At 38.2% G+C, this 21189-nt stretch overlaps 1 protein-coding gene across 3 annotated transcripts in view; it reads right to left on the reverse strand.

The window, feature by feature from the left end:
* Nucleotides 1–7332: 7332 nt before the first annotated feature.
* The window catches only part of LOC127657124 (forkhead box protein N3-like), a 120960-nt gene continuing 107103 nt past the window's right edge, over nt 7333–21189 (reverse strand). For all 3 annotated transcript variants that reach the window (XM_052145778.1, XM_052145780.1, XM_052145779.1), the window contains exons 5-6: nt 20254–20362; nt 7333–11291 (exon numbers count right to left, since the gene is read on the reverse strand). In XM_052145778.1, the coding sequence (XP_052001738.1) occupies nt 10820–11291; nt 20254–20362 (581 nt within the window). In that variant the 3' untranslated portion in view covers nt 7333–10819. The remainder of the gene's footprint in view (nt 11292–20253; nt 20363–21189) is intronic.

Below are 21189 nucleotides of genomic sequence, written 5' to 3' on the forward strand. Positions count from 1 at the left end.
GGGTGTGCAGAATCATGACCCAGCCCCACCCTCTGCCCTGCCACAGATACCTTTCTCTGGTGAAAGGCTGGATGGACAGGTTTGGCTGATGATTGAGAGGCTTTCACTCTTACTCTCTTACTCTCCTCCTCTCCTTCACGCCACTGGACCCAGCTTTAGGTGCTCTCCTAATGAAAGATCAAGGGCATTAGCTGCCTTCGGTGCAGAAACAGGGCACCTGCAGTTTGTGGGATGGTTACAGAACATTAATTTTACTGCAGGCTCATTTGAAATGTGTGTGTACTGTATATGCGCTTGGTGAGATAGAGAGACTAAGAGTATGACAGAAAGAAAGAGAGCAGCCCTGATTTAAAGCTCCCTCACAAATGCAGCAGTTAAGGTGGAAAATTCACTGAAAGCATGGAGTGAATAAGGGAGGAATGTGAATCATTCAGGTTGGCATTTCCACCTGCTTGGTCAGCAAAGGCTCCATGGAAAATGTCAGATTCATTACCTGCTTTCTCTTTCTTTTCTCTCATAACTTTTTCTCTTGTTTAACTTATGATTCACACAAGAAGCATGCAAGTTTATCATTGCTGTCCTCTGAGAAATATTAGGAAAATGCTTAGTAAATCCTCTCCAGTGTTACAATGGACATTTAAAGGTATGTCATTTTTTCAGTTAAAATTCTTTCACCTATCATAATTTAATATGCAGACACAAATTTAAAGGGGTCATGACATTATGTGTCTCCAGCGAGATCTCCTAAGAAACCTATTTGGCCTGGTTGCTAGGGAGGGTAGAGTCACATGGGGTAACCTCCTCGTGGTCGCTATAATGTGGTTCTCGCTGTAGGTGGGCCATGTGATGAGTTGTGCGTGGATGCCGCCAAGAATAGCGTGTAGCCTCCACACACGCTATGTCTCCGCGGTAACGCGCTCAACAAGCCATGTGATAACATGCGTGGATTGACAGTCTCAGATGCGGAGGCAACTGAGATTTGTCCTCCGCCACCCAGATTGAGGCGAGTCACTAAACCGCTACGAGGATTTAGAGCGCATTGGGAATTGGGCATTCCAAATTGGGTAGAAAAAGGAGAAGAAGAAAAAAGGGGCGACATGCCTTTTTTATTAATTTAATATGTTCCTTGAGGTTATTTGAAATATTAGTAACGTTTTTTTACATCACAGAAACGCTCAGTTTAGGTGCTGCTTCTTCTTTAAGACTTGACAGTGAACACCCACTGTTATGATTGGTTCTCTGCTCTTGATTGACCTGCTCTCTTCTTGCCATCTCACTGCTACTGGGTGGGCTACAGAAGTGATAAGGTGAATTAGTCTTTGATGTGTTGTTGTGGAGGAAATCAGATGCAAATTTCTACCACAGTGTGACATCACAATGTTCTTTTTGCAGTGAGGAGGAAGTTTTGAGTTCTGAAACTTACAGTATGTTTTTATAGTACTCTTATATGTCAAAAGATCAAGGAAATGTCATGACCCCTTTAAATAAATGATTCCTCTAAAAAATTCAAACACTGTAGTGCTATCAAAATATTGCTCAGTTTGTTTATGCATTCCAACCACCCTAATATAACAACTAATGGTTTGAGTGTAATAGAAAATTACAACTTCAGTTTTAATCATTTAATCCCATATTTTTTTCCCCTGCAAAATACATATGAGATTTAACTTGATGGATATGCTTTCTAATACTACTTGTTTTACCAAATAAAATGAATTATAATGTTAATTTACATTTGAAAAATTTGTTTTGACCCTTATATTTAAATAATAATAATAATGCAAACATCCTTTTAAAGGAATGTTCCAGGTTCAATTAAAGTAACGGCATTTGTGTCATAATGCTGATTACGACAAAAAATCTCTCTTTTATGAAAATCAAAAATGCAAAAATGACGTTTACAAAAACACACTTACAATGGAAGTGAACGGTGCCAGCCATAAACATTACAATACACATTGTTTAAAAAGGTATAGCCACAAGTCATTATGATTGTTAGCATGATTTTAATGTGTTAAAATTACTTACTAATCTCATCTGTGTAAAGTTATAGCCAATATTACAATTTTGTTGTCATGACAACATAATGCTATAAATATGGTAAATGGCAATAAATCCATGATATAAACACACTTAAATCACACTAGCACACAATGTTTACATCTTTAACTGGCACCATCCCATATTTGGGATGTTTTTCTTCTTTTCTTTTATGTTTATTGGACTATATTACCTTCAAATCCAACTTGAATTTTGACAAAGCTTATATCGTTTGAAAGCTACAAGTCTCTAACTTCGAAATATGGCCACTATTTTGGGATCTGAATTACGTCATTACAGTAATGCATTAAAATACTAAAATAGTGGATTTTAAAACATGTGACGTGATCGGTATTATTTATCTTTTATTTCTTCTGGTGATTATCTGATCGGATGATGGCAGGAAATTCAAGCATACAATCCACGATCGAAAATAGACACTGCCATTTTATCCAAAACGGCAAAAAATTTGGGAAAAAATGACTGATCATCCTTTGCTTACGTCATCACATAATATATAATGTCTATTATTAATAAAATATTGATTATAAAGCTTATTTTACCAACCAGCTATTCTGGTGAAACTTCCACGATGTTTGAGCCCACCCACGAGTCTCTCTGTGATTCACAGCCAGAGCTGTCAGTTAAACCAGATCAGAGGCTCCATGGCCTCTCTATGTGCATTGGCTTTTTTTCAGTAAATGGATTGCTAGTCAAGATTTTATTGACAGGTCATGTAGTCATTGGTATGATGGTTGTATGGTTACAGGGGTTTGTCTTGTTGGTTCCAAAACAGTGACGACATCCTAGTGTTCGGAAAGAGATCCAAAAGTCACCATTATGGCTATGTGCTTTCTGCTGTTTCAGATGACCGATCGGAGCCAAAAATCATCTGGCACCAACAATCATCCATGCGATTATCTAATCAGCCAATCGTGTGGCAGCAGTGCTGCACATAAAATCATGCATATATATATAGGTCTGGAGCTTCAGTAATGTTCACATCGACCAATTTTGATCTCAGTGATTTGGAGCGTGCCATGATTGTTGGTGCCAGACAGGCTGGTTTGTGTATTTCTGTAACTGCTGATCTCCTGGGATTTTAACATGCAATAGTTTCCAGAATTTACTCCGAATGGTGCCTAAAACAAAAAACATCCAGTGAGCGGCAGTTCTGTGTATGGAAACCCCTTGTTGATGAGAGAGGTCAACAGAGAATGGCCAGACTGGATCGAACTGACAAAGTCTACAGTAACTCAAATAACCACTCTGTACAATTGTTATGAGAAGAATAGTATCTCAGAATGCTATTCTGAGATGCGGGTTGGCACTGTTTTGGCAGCACAAGGGGGACCTACAAAATATCAGGCAGTTGGTTTTAATGTTGTGGCTGATCGGTGTATATGCTATTTTATAATTTATTTACTTAAAATTTGGGACACAACTTGGTTTGACATATGGCTTTAATCATTTTTGTGTGCCACATCTGTTTTTAACATATTTTTTATAATGGAAATAAAAGTTTAGTGCAGTGCATTTTTATTGCAATAAAGTAAACTTCTATTACTTCTTTTTAAATTAACGTAACTGATTTCACATGCACAATAATCTCCCAAATAACTTCTTTAAAATGTAAATAAAAAAAAAAAAAAAAATATATATATATATATATATATATATATATATATATATATATATATATATATATTATACATAAAGAAAACTAAATGTGAAATCAGTGACATCAGGTGATCAAACACAACTGAGGAATTGCTGAAAAGACCATTTTATTTAAAGCTACATTATGTAACTTTCAGCTCTCTAGTGGTTAAAAAATAAAACTGCACATGTGTGTATGTGATTACACAACTATACATAATCCATATCAATATCTTACCTGTTGAGTAAGAAAAAAGACACTCTGGGTCGCTTTTAAATCCTTTCAGATCTCGGAGTCGTCGCCACCTCTGAAAAGCCTAGCCGATGTTGATTCAGGTTTTATTACAGACTCTGTCGTTTTCCCTTTTTGCTTGTAGACTCTGCTCTGTTTGGGGTTTCTTTGTTTTTACAAAGTGATTCCCTGGAGGTTTGCCATTTTGAAAGATCCATGGTAAATTTTTCTTGTTTGTTGTGACATCAAACTTTCAACTTCAGCTACTCCCACACACGTGCAACAGTAGCCGGAGCTTATTTTCTTTGTGTACGGATATGACGTCAACATGCACAGGCGAAAGACATACATGTATGCAATTTCCTGCAAAATCCATCCCTAAAACAGCTTTATATTTATATTATAATATAATTATTATTGGTTTCTCAAAGTGTATTTGGTATGGAAGATAGATTTCTGTTGCACTCTCTCAATAATAACATTTAGTTATTTCTTAACAAATAAAAAGTTACATAGTGTAGCTTTAAAGAGATACCCATGCATTTGAGTTTTAACCCAATCACTAATCAATGGAGGATAAAACAGCATGTCTAACTACTCAAACCCTGGTTTGAGTGCAAATAGACTACAAAGACCTGAAACAAATGCCCACACTGATGAAGTCCATGCACGTTTTGCCCAGCAGTCGCATCAAAGATTCCAATTTCTCCTCAAATCCCCAGACTGTGCCCTCATGCAAATCAGGCAGATTAAGGCAAGATGTATGGACTAGCAAATGTATTCAAACATTCCTCCCTTAATGCCACAGATTTGCTGTAATGCTCCCATATTTGTCTCTGACTTGCAAGGACCGACAAATTGAGGGCTGTGTGGCAGATTTGAATGGTTATTATCTCTCAGCGTATTCCATCAAAGGAAGTGTTCATTTGCGTTCAATGAGTACTTCCGTTTCCAGCTCCCTTGAAAATGGGAATAAATATTGAAGCAGTTGCAAGTGGGAAGTTGTGGGGTCCTCTACAACACCCAAACTAAACAAACCTCTTGAGATACAACTTTTTGGGTAATGAAAGAGCAGCCGTTTCCAGACAATAAACAGGCATTATTTCATGTTATGTGCCGATACCAAAAAAAAAAAAAAAAAAAAACTTGGATGTGCTGGAATGAAAATCTACCTTGCTTTGTTTCCTTGGCAACAAACACATGCAATATGTCTTTTGGAAGTGTGTTTTGGGGCTGTGCTCTGACTCTCAAGGGAGATTTATGAGGAACGCTATGACAGATTTACTGAGTAAATGAAACAGCATTGTGATTGCCAGTGTGATGTTTGCTGAGATTGTATGAAAAGGTCACTGCCATGCCAAACTCTACAAAACATACATGTGCAGCCAAAACAGAATAATGACATTTGTTTTGTGTTTAGATTTGTTTTGAATTTTCTCGAGGTTAATTTTGGCAAAAAGTGAAATGCATTACTGTAGCTCCATAACATAATAACCCTTGCAAAATAGATGAACTCTGCATGTCTGTGTCTGGCAACAAGCTTCTCGCACATTTTTATACTCTCTTTTCTGTGGTTGCGTAGCAACACAGGCGAGCATGGGTGTGGTGACAGGGTTCATGGAGGCAGTTGTGTGATTTCTAGATGCTCGCTCTTTGATTAAGAATAGGCCACAGACTCCGCCAGGGCATCCAAATGGCATCCATAAATTATACAATATGCACGAACAAAGTTCCCACTGATCAGGAGAGCAGAACTTAAACTCTTTCAACACTCAAACTGAGAATTGATGTTTGTTGAATCCATGAAGATATCGCTTATATATTGATGTGAAATCAATCCAAGTAAACAAGTGGAGGCACCTGTAATTAAACCCACTAACCTAAAGTCAGTGTTGGGTGTAATTTGCTTGTAATTTGAAGTAAATAGTTACTGTTATCTAATTACTTTTAGTCACAAAAAGTAGTGTAACACATTACATGTACAATTCTTGTAATCAGATTACAGTTGCTGTCATCCGGTCCACAACGGCTCATCCACCCTCTGGCGGACGCCAGCTCGCTCCTCCCCTGGCGGACGGCATTGAGTCCTCCGGCCCCTGGTGGACGGAACTGCTACTCCCCTTCTTGGCAGACGGCCGCTATTCCTCCGGCTCTCGGCGGCCAGAAGTGACCCCTCCGGCAGATGGCAGTGGCGACGACTCCATGACAGTGCATACTTCCTCCATCCAGGGTTTCGGCACCACTGTAACAGGTAAAGGTTGGGCAAGGAGTAGGTGGGAACTGGGTGAACAGTAAACAAAGTTTTAATGAGAAACTCAACTTAAAACAAATGTAAACAAAGGTCTCTCTCGAACCGGCATCTCCGGCTGCCCTTTATCTCACTCTTCATGCTGTTTAGCTGATTCAGCGCCGGCCGTGCTCAATCATGGCCAGGCCACACCCTCTTCCTTGCAACATGCGGGTAAAGGTGTTTGCATGTAATGTGAAATTGGGGTAATGGGCAAAATTCTATGTGTGGTGATCTTTTATGCTTAAACCGTTTATGAACTCCCCAATATACACTCACTGAACACTCTTTAGGAACGCTGTAGTCCTAGTAAAGTGCCTGACATGGTCTTCTGCTGTTGTAGCCCCTCAGCCTCAAGGTTGGACGTGTTGTGCTTTCTGAGATGCTATTCTGCTCACTACAATTGTACAGAGTGGTTATTTGAGTTACCGTAGCCTTTCCATCAGCTCGCATCAGTCTGGCCATTTTCCGTTGACCTCTCTCATCAACAAGGTGTTTCCGTCAGCAGAACTGTCGCTCACTGGATGTTTTTTTTGGCACCATTCTGAGTAAACTCCAGAGACTGTTGTGCGTGAAAATTCCAGGACATCAGCAGTTACAGAAATACTCAAACCAGCCCGTTTGGCACCAACAATCATGCCATGGTCCAAATCACTGAGATCACATTTATTTCCCCATTCTGATGGTTGATTTGAACATGAACTTAAGCTCCTGAACTGTACCTGCTTGATTTTATTCATTGCTTTGCTTCCAGACGATGGACTGATTAGATAACTGCATGAATAATTAGGTGCACAGGTGTAAGTAATAAAGTGGTCAGTAGTGCATGTTGGTGAATTAGTGATTTTCAATAACAAAAACTTAATTAAATGTAAGCCTGTAATTCAATGTCAATGACCTCCATACATTTCAGATTTTGTCTACTTTTCCACTTTCACTTCCTTTTGGAAATATTTAAATATTCCTGTTAAACAGGAAATATATTGCTTGAAAATCCATGTGATATTTTATGATTATTTCAAGCAGTAATAATCAACAATGCATAGCATTTGCTGCTCAACTATGGTCAAATCAACAACAAAACATTCACTCAAACATAAATGCTAGTCCAGTATCATCTTTGAAACTTTTTTTTTTATTTATTTTTTTATTGCAACTGGAAGACAATACGTCACAGAAACTTTATGGTAGGGTTTGGAGAAAAATTAAATGAAACAAAAACAAATAGAATTTGTTGTAGTTATGGACAAAGTGATATTTACATTAATCATTAAAATTGTTGTCTTTGGCAATATGATTACAAGTCAAGGAAATACAGAGTGCAGTTATGCCTCTATATTGACATATTAGCTGGGTGCACATGCCATCAGACCGAATAATTCATTTCAACTTTACTTTCATCTTAACAAACTCAAACACTTAACATAATGGCAGTTCATTAGAACCTTTTACCAAAATTATCAATGACAAAAAACACAATGGGAAAAGAAAAGAAACACTTTGCCTCCTATTAACGCTTATTTGACTGGCTCTTGTTGATGCTTTTTAACGTATTTTAAGAACTCTAAAAGGAAAAGTTACATAGTGAGTGTTGTCTGTTGAAGAAAGGCAGTGTATATAAAGTATTCATAGCTTTCTCTGCTACTGGTTTTCCTCCATTTCAACTATTTTGAAGTGAAACTTGATATGGCATATGTTAATTTGATAAAAGACCAAACTGAAAACAAGGTCACAAATCTGTACGAAGGTTAAAATTGGGGGTATTCTGATGTGGTTAAGAAATTTCTAGCTTAGTTAGGTAAAAAGGCATGCCAATTGAATACATTACATTAACACTCATGAGTTTGACATTCAACACGCTACAAAACATTGGGTCGAACCATTATTATCAGATAAGAGGGGAAGGCAGTATGAATTAATGAAATAAAAGACATCCCGATGAGCAAATTACAGCAATGCAATGTGATATTAACAAATATGAAGATATCGCACATGGGTATTTGACAGAAATGCTACAACTTATTGACATGTTTATGATTTGACATACGTATCAAGTGTGGCCTCCATTTTGCTGTGTATAGAGATTCATTACAGGCTTTGGCACTGAATCATCCTTGCGTTAAATCAATGAAAGTGCAATTTGGCGAGGTCGTGAAAATATGTACACAAGCGTTTGCACTGAGCTCTGGTATCACTTTCTTTTTTGCCTATAAGTGCTTAAATATATGTATGTGTGAGTGTAAATATCTGTCCGTTTGTCCGCCTGTACCAAGATCAACTAAATCAATACTGACAATTCTCCAAAACAGCGCTACAATGTAATACAGAGAAAAATGAACAAACCTATGTGTCATTTTGTACTGCAGATCCAAAGTCTTGTGGAATAAATGGAAGACCCTGAATAATTCACAGACACGCAAACCCGAATTACACATGAAATAAAAGCAGGCACAAAGCAGGAAGAAGCTGGGAGGACTGACACTCACTATGAATTTCTCCTTAACGACACGGACATGGACATGGCTGAAATTCGGAACTCTGGAGCAGTTTTCGTTAGGTGGCAGCTGTGGTCTCTGAGACAGCCCTAACCCTGCGTGTAGCGTGAAGTTGTCATATTGCAGAGAGAGTTTCCCAACAGTCACTGTTTGTCCCTGAAGAAGGTAATTCTTAAAATGCCTGCTTCAACGGAAATATGATGAGGACAACAAATCAAATGAGATGAAAACAACGAAAGAGACTAGGCCTATTGGCATAGAAATTAGAGGCAGTGCCGTAGTTCTCTATGATCTATATTTATATGAAAATAATTCATGCTCCATGCTAAATACATTATTTACCTTACATGAACTTTGATTAAAAAACAAAACAAAAAAAAAAGGTCTTCTTTTTCTTTACAGAACCCATGCAACACGATTTGGAAAATCCTGCTGGCTACATTGCTTAAATTAAGAAAGGAAAATATGGTCTAGTGTAACTTTTATACAGTGTTATCCTGACTGAATGAAATTGCTTATTACATCACGAGGGTTTGAAACAAAAAAAATTAAATGTAAACAAAAAACAAAAAACAAACAAACAAACAAACAAACAAACACAAAACAACTCCACAGTCATTATTTTCTGCTATTAAAATACAATTGGCAGGTATTGTAGCATTAGCTCCAAGCTTCCATTTTCATTGTGCCAAAGAAGAAAAATCACCATCCCTTATCACTTTAGATGGACAATATCACTTATTTTAATTGCTCAGGAAAAAACTTGGGCAGTTTTAAAAAACATATTGTTAATGTGTCACTTTTGCCCTACCTGATCTCAAGAAAATTACAAGACTGGGGAGACATTTTTACAAAGTTATATTATGTGGCAACCTATATGAAGGAGGTCAGTTCCGAGGTGAAATGTTCACTGTGTGGCACTAAAACAGACTTTTTAAGAGTTTTAAGTCACCAAAACCTACATCCCTACCCTAAACCTTGAACCTAAACCTAACCAATAGTGTCATAAAAGTAAATGTGAGATTAAAAAAAAAACATCTTTTTGTGGTGCTTCTATGACACTTTTGGCAACTTGCGTGCTCTTCTGGACTCATTCCCCGGACTTTCGCATCACTAGTGCAATGTTCTATTGTACACACTCGAATAAGCTTGTAAATGTAGTTGGTTATGTAATGCAAATGTTAAAATGTATCATATTACAAGTCAAAATGTGCTATAGTAAAAGTGTTCACAAGACATCACAATGTGTGAGGAACAGGGCAAAAATGAAGTGTTTATCAACCGATAATCTGTCGAAAGCGAATAAAAGTGTTTGTTGTCACGCCTCTAGTGTTCATTTCACCAGGAAACTGCCAAGATACGTATAATGAGTCGTGCAAAAATTGTTTTGCAAAAATGTAGGTATAGTAACGTCATTCTAAAAGACCAAGTTGCCTTTGCCTCTAAAAAGCACTTTAGCAAAGGCTTATGGCTTTTCTCTCATTAAATTATGATTCATTCAAGCCCAAAGACAAGTACAGGACATGAGCGTTTACTGCATGACCCAGTGCTGTTGGACTGAATCAACGGGCAGAGCATCAAGAGGAAGTGACATCACAGGAATTACTCAAGCCCACAAGATTGTCTTTGGCATGGCCCTGTGCTTCTAACCAAGGGGAAAACATTTTATTCACATCAGAGATAACTGTCAATTGTAATTGTCTATGTAGAGCTGCACCACAAATTGAGAACAGCGCAGAATGTTTATCATTTACGTTTAGAGGCAGACAAATTTCCTGTCATGTTTTTAACCATGACACTCAGGGCAAATTTTGTGTGTAGCTCTATCACTTTATCAGCCAAGTGAATTCCTTTGCTTAATATAAAAAAAAAAAAAAAAAAGGGAAAGCTATGGCTTCAATATCCGTAGATTAAAAAAGACAATAAAATTAAAAAGAGAACTAAAACAAGAAACCCTCATTAAAATGTTACCTATAAAGATAGGAAAACAAAGTGATTGTTGATATTGCCACAAATCAGTAGAATTCACCTGATGTCCTGGAAAAAAATAGTAAATTCTATTCAAAGTGATGTTTTTTTTTTCCTCTTTATAATACAGTCTGTTCATTATTTTTGCTCTTTCTGCCCCTTAGCCGTCCGGTTGGTGATATTGTTCAAACAAGCCCTGACTCCCGCCAAATGGAGCAGGGACCCGGCTGCCTCCTTCATTTCCTCATCATCGCTTTCTGGAGGCTTCTCCGTGCGCCTCTTTTTTAGAGGAAGTGTGTCACTTGCCACTCTCAGTTTGGCTTTTGTCAAATGTTGCCTTTTCTTGTGCTGGGCCAATGCGAGGGCATCCACAGACCACTCCTTGGGCTCCTTCTTGATTTTGCTCTTGTCGTCATCCTCTGCGTCACTGCCGACCTCGATAGCATGGAAGCTCACCTCGCTTCCGTCACAGAGGGTCTCTTCTCCGACATCAGAGCTGGAAGATTTGGCAAAACTGTAGTTGTGGTCATCCTTGGGGTCACTGCAGACCAATGGCGAGTTAAGGATTGGCTCGCCGTTACTGTTAATTCCATAGCCAGCAAGTACTGACCTATTAAAACAAAGAGAGATACATTATACTAAAGCTGCACACATCAATAACATAATATTTTTTTTATCTCCTTTGGTGTTTCACAAAAAAGAAAAGTCAAAGGGGTTTGAAATGACAAGAGTAAGTGATGACAGAATTTTCATTTAAGGGTGAAATATTCCTTTAAGTACAAGTAAGAGGTGTTGAGGTCAAACTTTATATTACAGTGCACATGCTACTATGAATTTATAAGTGCCGAGTGCTAATGAACTACATGTGCTTACAGTGTAAATATTTTGTGAGGCTGCTTGTAATTACATATTGAAATGGTTATCTCTATAATAATTAATTATAATAACATGTAATATGTGTGACATGGACATGTATTACAGCTGCATTTTGCACAGATGGCAACGACTTCTTGTACAAACACATCAATAAAATAAATGTATTCAAATAAAAAGTGGATCTATGCGACAAAATCAATCAAGAACGCATTCAGGTCTTATTTCATCCCAATATTTTCTGGACAATGAAGAACCATCAATTTTAATTACTATAGCAGCCTGTCTACAGCAGATGCAAGCAGTGTGGCGCAATGCGACAAAAGCAAATCACTTCCATTATAATCAATGATGCTGTCTATACTGGATGCATGTCATGTGGCGGCTTGTTTTACAGACAGTAAACGGATACCCTGTTCTACTTTCTATTTTGTTTGTGCTACTTCTGCCAACAAGACAAATAAACAGCTTTGAATGTTCGCTTGGACGCATCCAGTGTAGACAGGGCATTGCAATGCAACATTGATTGCTTTCAGTGTAGACATAGTGTACTGCAAAAATAAATCAATAAATAATAATAATAATAAAAAAAGTAATATTTATATATATACACTAGCGGCCAACAGATTTTGCTGTTTTGGAAGGTAATTGGTACTTTAATTCACCAAAGTGGCATTTAACATATCACAAATATTGTCCGGACATTACTGATGTAAAAAAACAGCACCATCATTATTTAAAAAAGTCATTTTTATCAAATCTAGACAGGCCCCATTTCCAGCAGCCATCTGATCCTTGAGTAATTATGCTAAATTGCTAACTTAGTACTAGAAAATCACTTGCCATTATATCAAATATAGATGAAAGCTATTTGGTTTGTTAAATGAAGTTTAACATTGTCTTTGTGTTTGTTTTTTGAGCTGCCACAGTAAGCAATAGACTGGCATGTCGGTCAATATTAGGTCAAAAATGGCAAAATAAATAAATAAAACTGCTTTCTCTAGAAACTCATCATGCAATCATTGTTTTGAGGAATAAAGGCTATACAATGCTTGAAATTGCCCCCAAAAATGAAAGATTTAATTCAAAGGTGTACACTACAGTCTTCAAAGACAAAGGACAACCGGCTCTACCAAAGACAGAAAGAGATGTGGAAGGCCAGATGTACAACTAAACAAGAGGATAAGTACATCAGAGTCTCTAGTTTGAGAAATAGACGCCTCACATGTTCTCAGCTGACAGCTTCATTGAATTCTACCTGCTCAACACCAGTTTCATGTACAACAGTAAAGAGAAGACTAAGAAAAGAAAAAGCCACTTTTGAAACAGAAAAACAAAAAGAAAAGGTTATAGTGGGCAAAGAAACATAGGCATTGGACAACAGATAATTGGAAAAGTGTGTTATGGATCTTAATTGAGCTTTGTGGGATCAGCTAGACTGTATGGTATGTGAGAAGTGCCTGACAAGACAGCCACATCTATGGCAAGTGCTACAGGAAGTGTGGGGTGAAATGTCACTTGAGTATCTGGACAAACTGACAGCTAGAATGCCAAGGATGTGCAAAGTTGTCATTGCTGCACGTGGGTTTTCTGATGAGAAGTCTTTGAAGTAGTTTAAGAAGTTCTGAATTGTTTTTTTCAAATTGTAATGTTTCACGTTACTAATGTCCTGACTATACATTGAGATCAGCAATTTAAATTTTATATATATATATATATATATATATATATATATATATCATAAGTAATAAGAATGAGATCCACTATTGAGAATATTGTGGAAATGCTTCAAATGCTCCATTGTCATGCAAATAATGTCATAATGAAAACAATCTTAAAAATAGTCCTAAAAGTAGGCTACAATTTCTTTATGCAAAATATATATTTTCGTTTTCATTTTTACAGTTAGAATTATGCTCATGGTTAAATATATCACATTACATCTCACTGATGTTATTTCTTGAACTTAGAGACAGTAGTAGTGTTTTTGTAAGTATTGCAGTGTTCAAGCATACCATGTATAATAAAATGAAACATTTATCGCTGAAATGCACTTGAGATTTGGAGCAGCTCTTCAGCTGTCCAGCAACATCATTAAAAAGCATAGTAACATTTTCCACTTTTCGCAAATAAAGAGAGTTTAGCTCTATTTATGCCTCTTACACAAAAAATAGTAATTAAACCTCTTTTCAGTTATGCTTGTTCAGTTATCCACTCTTTTTAAGGAAAATTTTTCAGGACAATTATAAGATATTTTACATGTTCAGATGCAACATTTAAAAAAAAAAAAAAAACACAAGAGAGGTCATGATGTATATATATTGTGGTTAATGGATGGTTATTTTTCAGAATTCTATATTCGATAGTTTTAGTTAACATCACATTTTATTATCAAAACATGTCTAATCAAATTAATTAAATAACACTCTAAAAATTAAAGCAATTCTTTTATAAATCTGATTAAACATAAAAACAATTGCATTATTCTTTTATCAAATGAAGATATTTTTGACAAATGAAATGCTGCAAAACAAAACAAATGTAACATATTGCTTTAATATACAGTGTCATTACTATTTAATTACAATTTATTCCTATTTTGCAGTTGCTGTGTGTTTCTCACCTCCGGATAAGCAGGGCCAGGGTGATTATTAAGCCCCCCCCCACACACACACATACACTGAATGGACAAACAGATAGGCCCAAACCCAGATCATGCCATTGCATGTTTTTAAATAGAGCTAAATATGTCGCTCAAAACAAATAGCGGAAAAAGTACCAAAGACAGAGAAAATAAAAAATTTGGCATACTTATACTTAAAATTCCAGGTTTTCCAGGACACATGGGAAGCCTGTTGTTTTGTGCTGCTGGTCACAGTTAATATAGCGGACGCATAGTGACAAAGAACATCCTGTCGTGCTTGCAAATTTGTAGCAGAAAGACTAAAACTTCCTGTGTGGTTAGAAAAATAATCATAAGAGCTTTTCTGTTTCCTGCCTCATATGTGCATTTATGAATCATAAATTATAGCCACAGCACAGCTCACTAAAAAAAACTGCTTCAATAATTAATGCCTAAATGCAGTCACTCATTTTGAAATAGGCAAAGCTATTTTACTCTTCGGACCACATTGCAGTCTGTCACTTATGGGTGTCATACAAGAACTAAGATGTTGTGTAGGCTTCTTTACGTGAAGAAATTGCTTTTGCCCTGAATGGGAAAATGCAAAATATGGAAATACAGAAGCACTGTCATCGTGAAATAAAGCAGAGCCGGATCTGACATTCCACTTAAGCAAACCCTGCATGTCAGAGCATCTAAAAAGCAAACAAACTGGCGTTATATCTTTAATACATCCTTTATTAAAGTTCAAATAATTAAGTAGTGCATCATAAACAAAATATAAAAATGGCATTTCTCTGTGCGGTCAGCACCACGTCTATGAGTCACGTGAAGGGGAGAGATTGAAACTGCACCCAACTGAGGCACACTCTGGCGAGGGGACGCCCGTCCCTCATGCACGTTTGCTGTAGATAGATTAATAACGTGATGGATTGCGACGTATTGAATCATAATATACAGTCGCCTATCTGTCACTTGTGTATCTTATTGTGAATCAGCTTTATTAAGAAGAGATAGTTTGTTTTTGTGAGTTAAAGATGGATCGAAGTGAAAATAAAGGTGAGAGAGTGTAGTCAGCCCATTATACAGTGCATCCGGAAAGTATTCCCAGCGCTTCACTTTTTCCACATTTTGTTATGTTACAGCCTTATTCCAAAATGGATTAAATTCATTATTTTCCTCAAAATTCAACAAACAATACCCAATAATGACAATGTGAAAGAAGTTTGTTTGAAATCTTTGCAAATTTATTTTTAAAAAAAAATAAGAAAAAAAAAGAAAATCACATGTACATAAGTATTCACAGCCTTTGCCATGACACTCAAAATTGAGTTCAGGTGCATCCTGTTTGCACTGATCGTCCTTGAGATGTTTCTACAACTTGCTTGGAGTCCACCTGTGGTAACTTCAGTTGATTGGACATGATTTGGAAAGGCACACACCTCACTGTATAAGGTCCCACAGTTAACAGTGCATGTCAGAGCACAAACCAAGCCATGAAGTCCAAGGAATTGTCTGTAGACCTCCGAGACAGGATTGTATTGAGGCACAGATCTGGGGAAGGGTACAGAAACATTTCTGCAGCATTGAAGGTCCCAATGAGCACAGTGGCCTCCATCATCCATAAATGGAAGAAGTTTGGAACCACCAGGACTCTTCTAGAGCTGGCCGCCCAGCCAAACTGAGCGATCGGGGGAGAAGGACCTTAGTCAGGGAGGTCACCAAGAACCCGATGGTCACTCTGACAGAGCTCCAGCATTTTACTGTGGAGAGAGGAAAACCTTCCAGAAGCCACTCCTCAGTAAAAGGCACATGACAGCCCGCTTGGAGTTTGCCAAAAAGCACCTGAAGGACTCTCAGAGCATGAGAAACAAAATTCTCTGGCCTGATGAAACAAAGATTGATCTCTTTGGCCTGAATGGCAAACATCATGTCTGGAGGAAACCAGGCACCGCTCATCACCTGGCCAATACCATCCCTACAGTGAAGCATGATGGTGGCAACATGTGGGGATGTTTTTCAGCGGCAGGAACTGGGAGACTAGTCAGAATCGAGGGAAAGATTAATGCAGCAATGTACAGAGACATCCTTGATGAAAACCTGCTCCAGAGTGCTCTGGACATCAGACTGGGGCGAAGTTTCATCTTCCAACAGGACAACGACCCAAGCCAAGATAACAAAGGAGTGGCTACGGGACGACTCTGCGAATGTCCTTGAGTGGCCCAGCCAGAGCCCAGACTTGAACCTGATTGAACATCTCTGGAGAGATCTGAAAATGGCTGTGCACCGATGCTCCTCATACAACCTGATGGAGCTTGAGAGGTCCTGCAAAGAAGAATGAGAGACACTACCCAAAAATAGGTGTGCCAAGCTTGTAGCATCATACATAAAAAGAATTGAGGCTGTAATTGGTGCCAAAGGTGCTTCAACAAAGTATTGAGCAAAGGCTGTGAATACTTATGTACATGTGATTTTTTTTTTGGTTTTTTATTTTTAATAAATTTGCAAAGATTTCAAACAAACTCCTTTCATGTTGTCATTATGGGGTATTGTTTGTAGAATTTTGAGGAAAATAATGAATTTAATCCATTTTGGAACAAGGCTGAAACTTAACTAAATGTGGAGAAAAAGTGAAGCGCTGTGAATACTTTCCGGATGCACTGTACACCGGAACAAAGTTTTTGATCAGTCTTTGATCAAGATTTGTTCAGTCATTTTAGGCTTGTTTTCCAAAAATAATAAATTTACATTAGTAGCTATACTGCAGAAGAAAAAATTGTTATTTGAGAATGTTGAATACAATATTTAATATGTGCTTTAAGTCTAGTCTCCCGACAGGTCATCCCTATCTACCTGGACGAGGGAGGGGACAAGGGGAGGGAAACAGAAATAGAAATAATTAAAATGGCGTAACAGTGTAGTACCCCCCCAAAAAACACTGTAAGATTTAGCAGAGCGACAGTGAGAGAGAGAGAGATGAAAAAAAAAACCTCTTACTCGCCAGTTCTCCGATACGCCGCAGCTTGTTCCTCGGCCATTCCTCCAACCTCTATCGGGCAACAGCCACGCCTCTCCGGGCGGATCAGAGGCAGTCCTCCAGCCCCTGGCGGGTGGAACACCCCGCCGCATTCTTGGGGAACAGAAGGTGTCTCCCCCGCCCCTGGCAGCAGTTCTCTCACTCCAGGCGGTCGGCAGTGAGCCCCTCCCCACTCGGCGGTCAAAAAACGCCGCCGCGTTTCAGCGGCTGGTAGGGAACTCCGCCCCTGGCAGAGGCCTTGACCGCTCCAGGTGGTCGGTTAGGAGCCCCTTCTCCCCTTGCGGTCGGCGGCCATCATCCTCTTTCAGGCAGCTGGGCTCCTCGTCCCCCGGCAGATGGCCGTGGCTGCTCCGTTGGGGTGGATGGTAGTGGCGAGAACTCTACTACGGTGTATCCCTCCTCCTTCCCGGGTTTCCGGCACCAGTGTAAAGAGCTCAATGGAAAGGAGGAGGCGAGAACTGGCTTTTCAATATAAATAATAGTTTAATGATAAACTTAATAGACAACATAAACACACACATTACGGACATGTCCGTTAACGATCTCTCTCTCTCCCGCACGATCCCCTGCAGTCGACCTTTATCCCTCACGGAGGCTTAATTAGCCTAATACAGGACCGGTGTGTAGGATCACGACCCGGCCCCGCCCTCCGCCCTGCCACACAGCCCTACTGTATTTAAATATTATTATTTATTTATTTTAAGAAAATAAGGCTCATCTTTAGGGCTGTTAGAATTCGTTTTGTATCGTGGCAGTTTAACAATTACAGTTAAGCACCCCCTCCACTACATTATGTGCATTATCTTGAGGGAACCTGCCTTGTCATGATGGGAAAGCTGAATTAACTCCTTGCTTCAGGAAGAGTTTTATTTGCAGGACTAGATTCATCGCCATTTGCAGGACTGGAGCAATTGTACCTCTTTTTATTAAAAGCTGCCTCATAAATGTCCTTCTTAGCTAGTCTGGAGCCTTTTACCGTTCTGCGTGTTCCTATCTGGTGGCATGCACAACCCTTCAGCAAATTGCTTTCCTTTTTTTAACATGGGTAATTTTTTTTTTTAGCTTTCACAGAGAAAAAACAAGTGGAAAAAGCAGTCCTAAAAGCTGGAATATGTGATCATCCTCCCTAGTGCACTCGATCCAATTTATACCTCTCACAATGTCGGCAAATTATATATTTGCCATGTACATTCAAAACCACAGTGGAAAAAGAAACCGTAACTGTGCCCAACTGGCCCGGATCAGAACTTAATGGCAAGGTTTCGCAACGAGAATCTCTCTGCCCGATGGTGGAAAACCGGCTTTAGTTTTACAGGCTGAACATCGGCTTTGGAACAAGCAGCAGCATGGAAAAAAGGGGGGTGGTTGTGTAGCTTTGACGGGCGCTGCGATGAAAACTAAAGCCTATTGGATATTTTTTTAAAAGGCATGAGACGTTCAACATGTCCCGATGAAACTTCTTGTTTCAATGGGAAATATACGTAAACAGGCCAGGGAATATGAAGCTCGTCAAGGCACTTTATGGGGACTTTAAGATTTTTTGCTTTGTGGCATTATTTCACATTGCGGTAATGATAATTTCATAATGACCATCTTTTTTTGCATTGCTGTAAAATGTGCATCAACTGTCAAGAAAATAATTATCACATGTAATAAAAAGGGCCCTAAAAATTGGCTTCATTTTCTATATGCAATGTATAATTTCTTATTTGTTTCTTTTAATTTTGGTGTAAAATAGGACCAGGATATTGGTTCTGATTCACTAACTGTGCAGCCGCAGGCATTTGAGCATAGAATTTGGGTACAGATGCTGTAATGCAGAAATTGCACCAATAAGTTTGCACTAAAATGTATTATAAATTTACAATAAAATTGAGAACCAACTGAAACCGCACATACAGAATGCAAAAATCACATACTCCTGGTATCCCTTATAAACACTGAATAAACACAAAATTAATATTTTAGCATAATAACAGGGTTTAGCATAAAAGCTAATTCAAAACTTTGAACATCTGCCCTATCATCTTTGATCATACTTTAGGCGCCTGCCATGGTGACCATGGGTTACAGGGAATAACATTTTGATTCCACAGAGGAAACCTGATAAAGGGCCACCACATCTAAGCACACAGAGCACACCTTCAGTTCATCCAATGTCTATAGTGGTACATATTATAAAATCATTCTAATTTGTTTTGCCGTATGGCGCTGTTTTGTAGTGTGATGATTAACAGGTATGGAGATGGTTTGGGCGTGTTTTATGCGAAATACCTTCTGCGAACACACGCGCCTTAATTTAGAACAATCCGGATTCATTAACATTAGTATGAAGGCTAGAACATATTTATGTGCATATGCATCTGGCGGAAATCTTCTGTGAAAACTGTTCCTGTGCATATATAAGTACACAAAATCCATGCAATTATTTGTGAATGAGACCCTTTTTCTTGAAAAGTTTATTGAGAATCACCCAATTAGAATCTTATTAGTATCACCATTTTAGGGAGAATTTAGGGTAAATTGTGCCCAATTGTCAAAGACAAAATATGGACACAAAACAACAAATTTTGCATTCACATGCAGCAGAGTTTATAACGTTCAACTCCATTTACGTTTAGTTGAGGACACATACGCCTAGGGCTAACAGTGCGCAGATATTCGCATGCAGTACCTGAGGGCTAGCGCCCCGTTTCAGCATCCCAGGTTTATGAATGTTTAATGCTGAGACGGCCCGTGCACATCACTAATGCGATTTAAAAACTTAGTGTATGTGATCAATTATTCATGTCACATCATGTATGCAAGACCAGAGCTGTGGCCTGAATAAGATGGTTTGCTAATGTATGCAGAAGACCTGGTTGTTGTAATCTAATGAAGAACAGAGCAGCCAGACTTTAAAGACTGTAAAAATGAGAGATCGGTGTTTTTTTGAACTGCAGTCACTATGTAAGCATGGCTGATAATTCTGTCAATCATTCCATGAGTCAATGGAGATATGAAAATGGGTCGGAAGAGACCTGAAGGGACAGGACTGACCTGACAACAGCTGTCCTGCTCACAATGGGGCTAATGGGAAGGTGTCGGATTCCTGGGAAGATGCCCGGGTTCATCATACAGGCTCCATTCTGGATCACTCCCTGAGGGACTGTGGAGAGAGCCAAGATAATGTCCATTAATGTTTATGATACCTTAAAGCCTATAAGAGCACAAATATATGGTATATACACATTGACACACACTTTGTGTTCTAATTCATCCCCAAGGAAATTTTAGTCACACACATCAAACAAGATTGGCTTAAGATATGCAAAGTATCCTGGCATTCCTCATAGCAGACATTCAAAATACTGAGTCAACTGAAAAGCATCAGACCACATTTATGTATCACAAACCACAGCAGCTTTCCTATTTTCCTCTGTAAATGGTAAAAGAAGAATTGAAGTTAAATAAAATAGTCCATACAGATGATAAAAGAGAAAACAAGACTTTTTTTCCCCCCAGTCTAGTAAAGTGGTTGGTTGATTTTACAGGGAAGTGGACTGTTATCTAAGTATTTGCGTTGTTCTGGGCTGTTTGCCTGCTGATAATTCTAAGTGCACATTTTATCTCGAATTATCTCTGGAGATATCCCCAGAAGTGCACTGTATTGAGTTTTACATCTCTAGTGTAAGTAATACATTTATGTACAGTACATACAACACATATTCATCTTCTAGTAAGAAGCACTAGGTAAGTAACACGTAAATCAATTAAAGCAATAAGCCATTTAAATAAAACACTGTTAAGTACAGTAATTGTGAGATTCTGATGTGTAAAAAAACATATGTGTTTTCGTAAAACACATAATTACAAGTTATAAATCCTAAATTGTATGAAAGCTCATAGTAACATCATGCAAAAAGAAAAAAAATTACACTTTCTTTGTTTTAATGAAATAATGTAGTGACTATATATTTAGCTGTAAACAACAAC

The sequence above is a fragment of the Xyrauchen texanus genome, chromosome 16, assembly GCF_025860055.1.
Source record: "Xyrauchen texanus isolate HMW12.3.18 chromosome 16, RBS_HiC_50CHRs, whole genome shotgun sequence".
Taxonomy (NCBI): Eukaryota; Metazoa; Chordata; class Actinopteri; order Cypriniformes; family Catostomidae; genus Xyrauchen; species Xyrauchen texanus.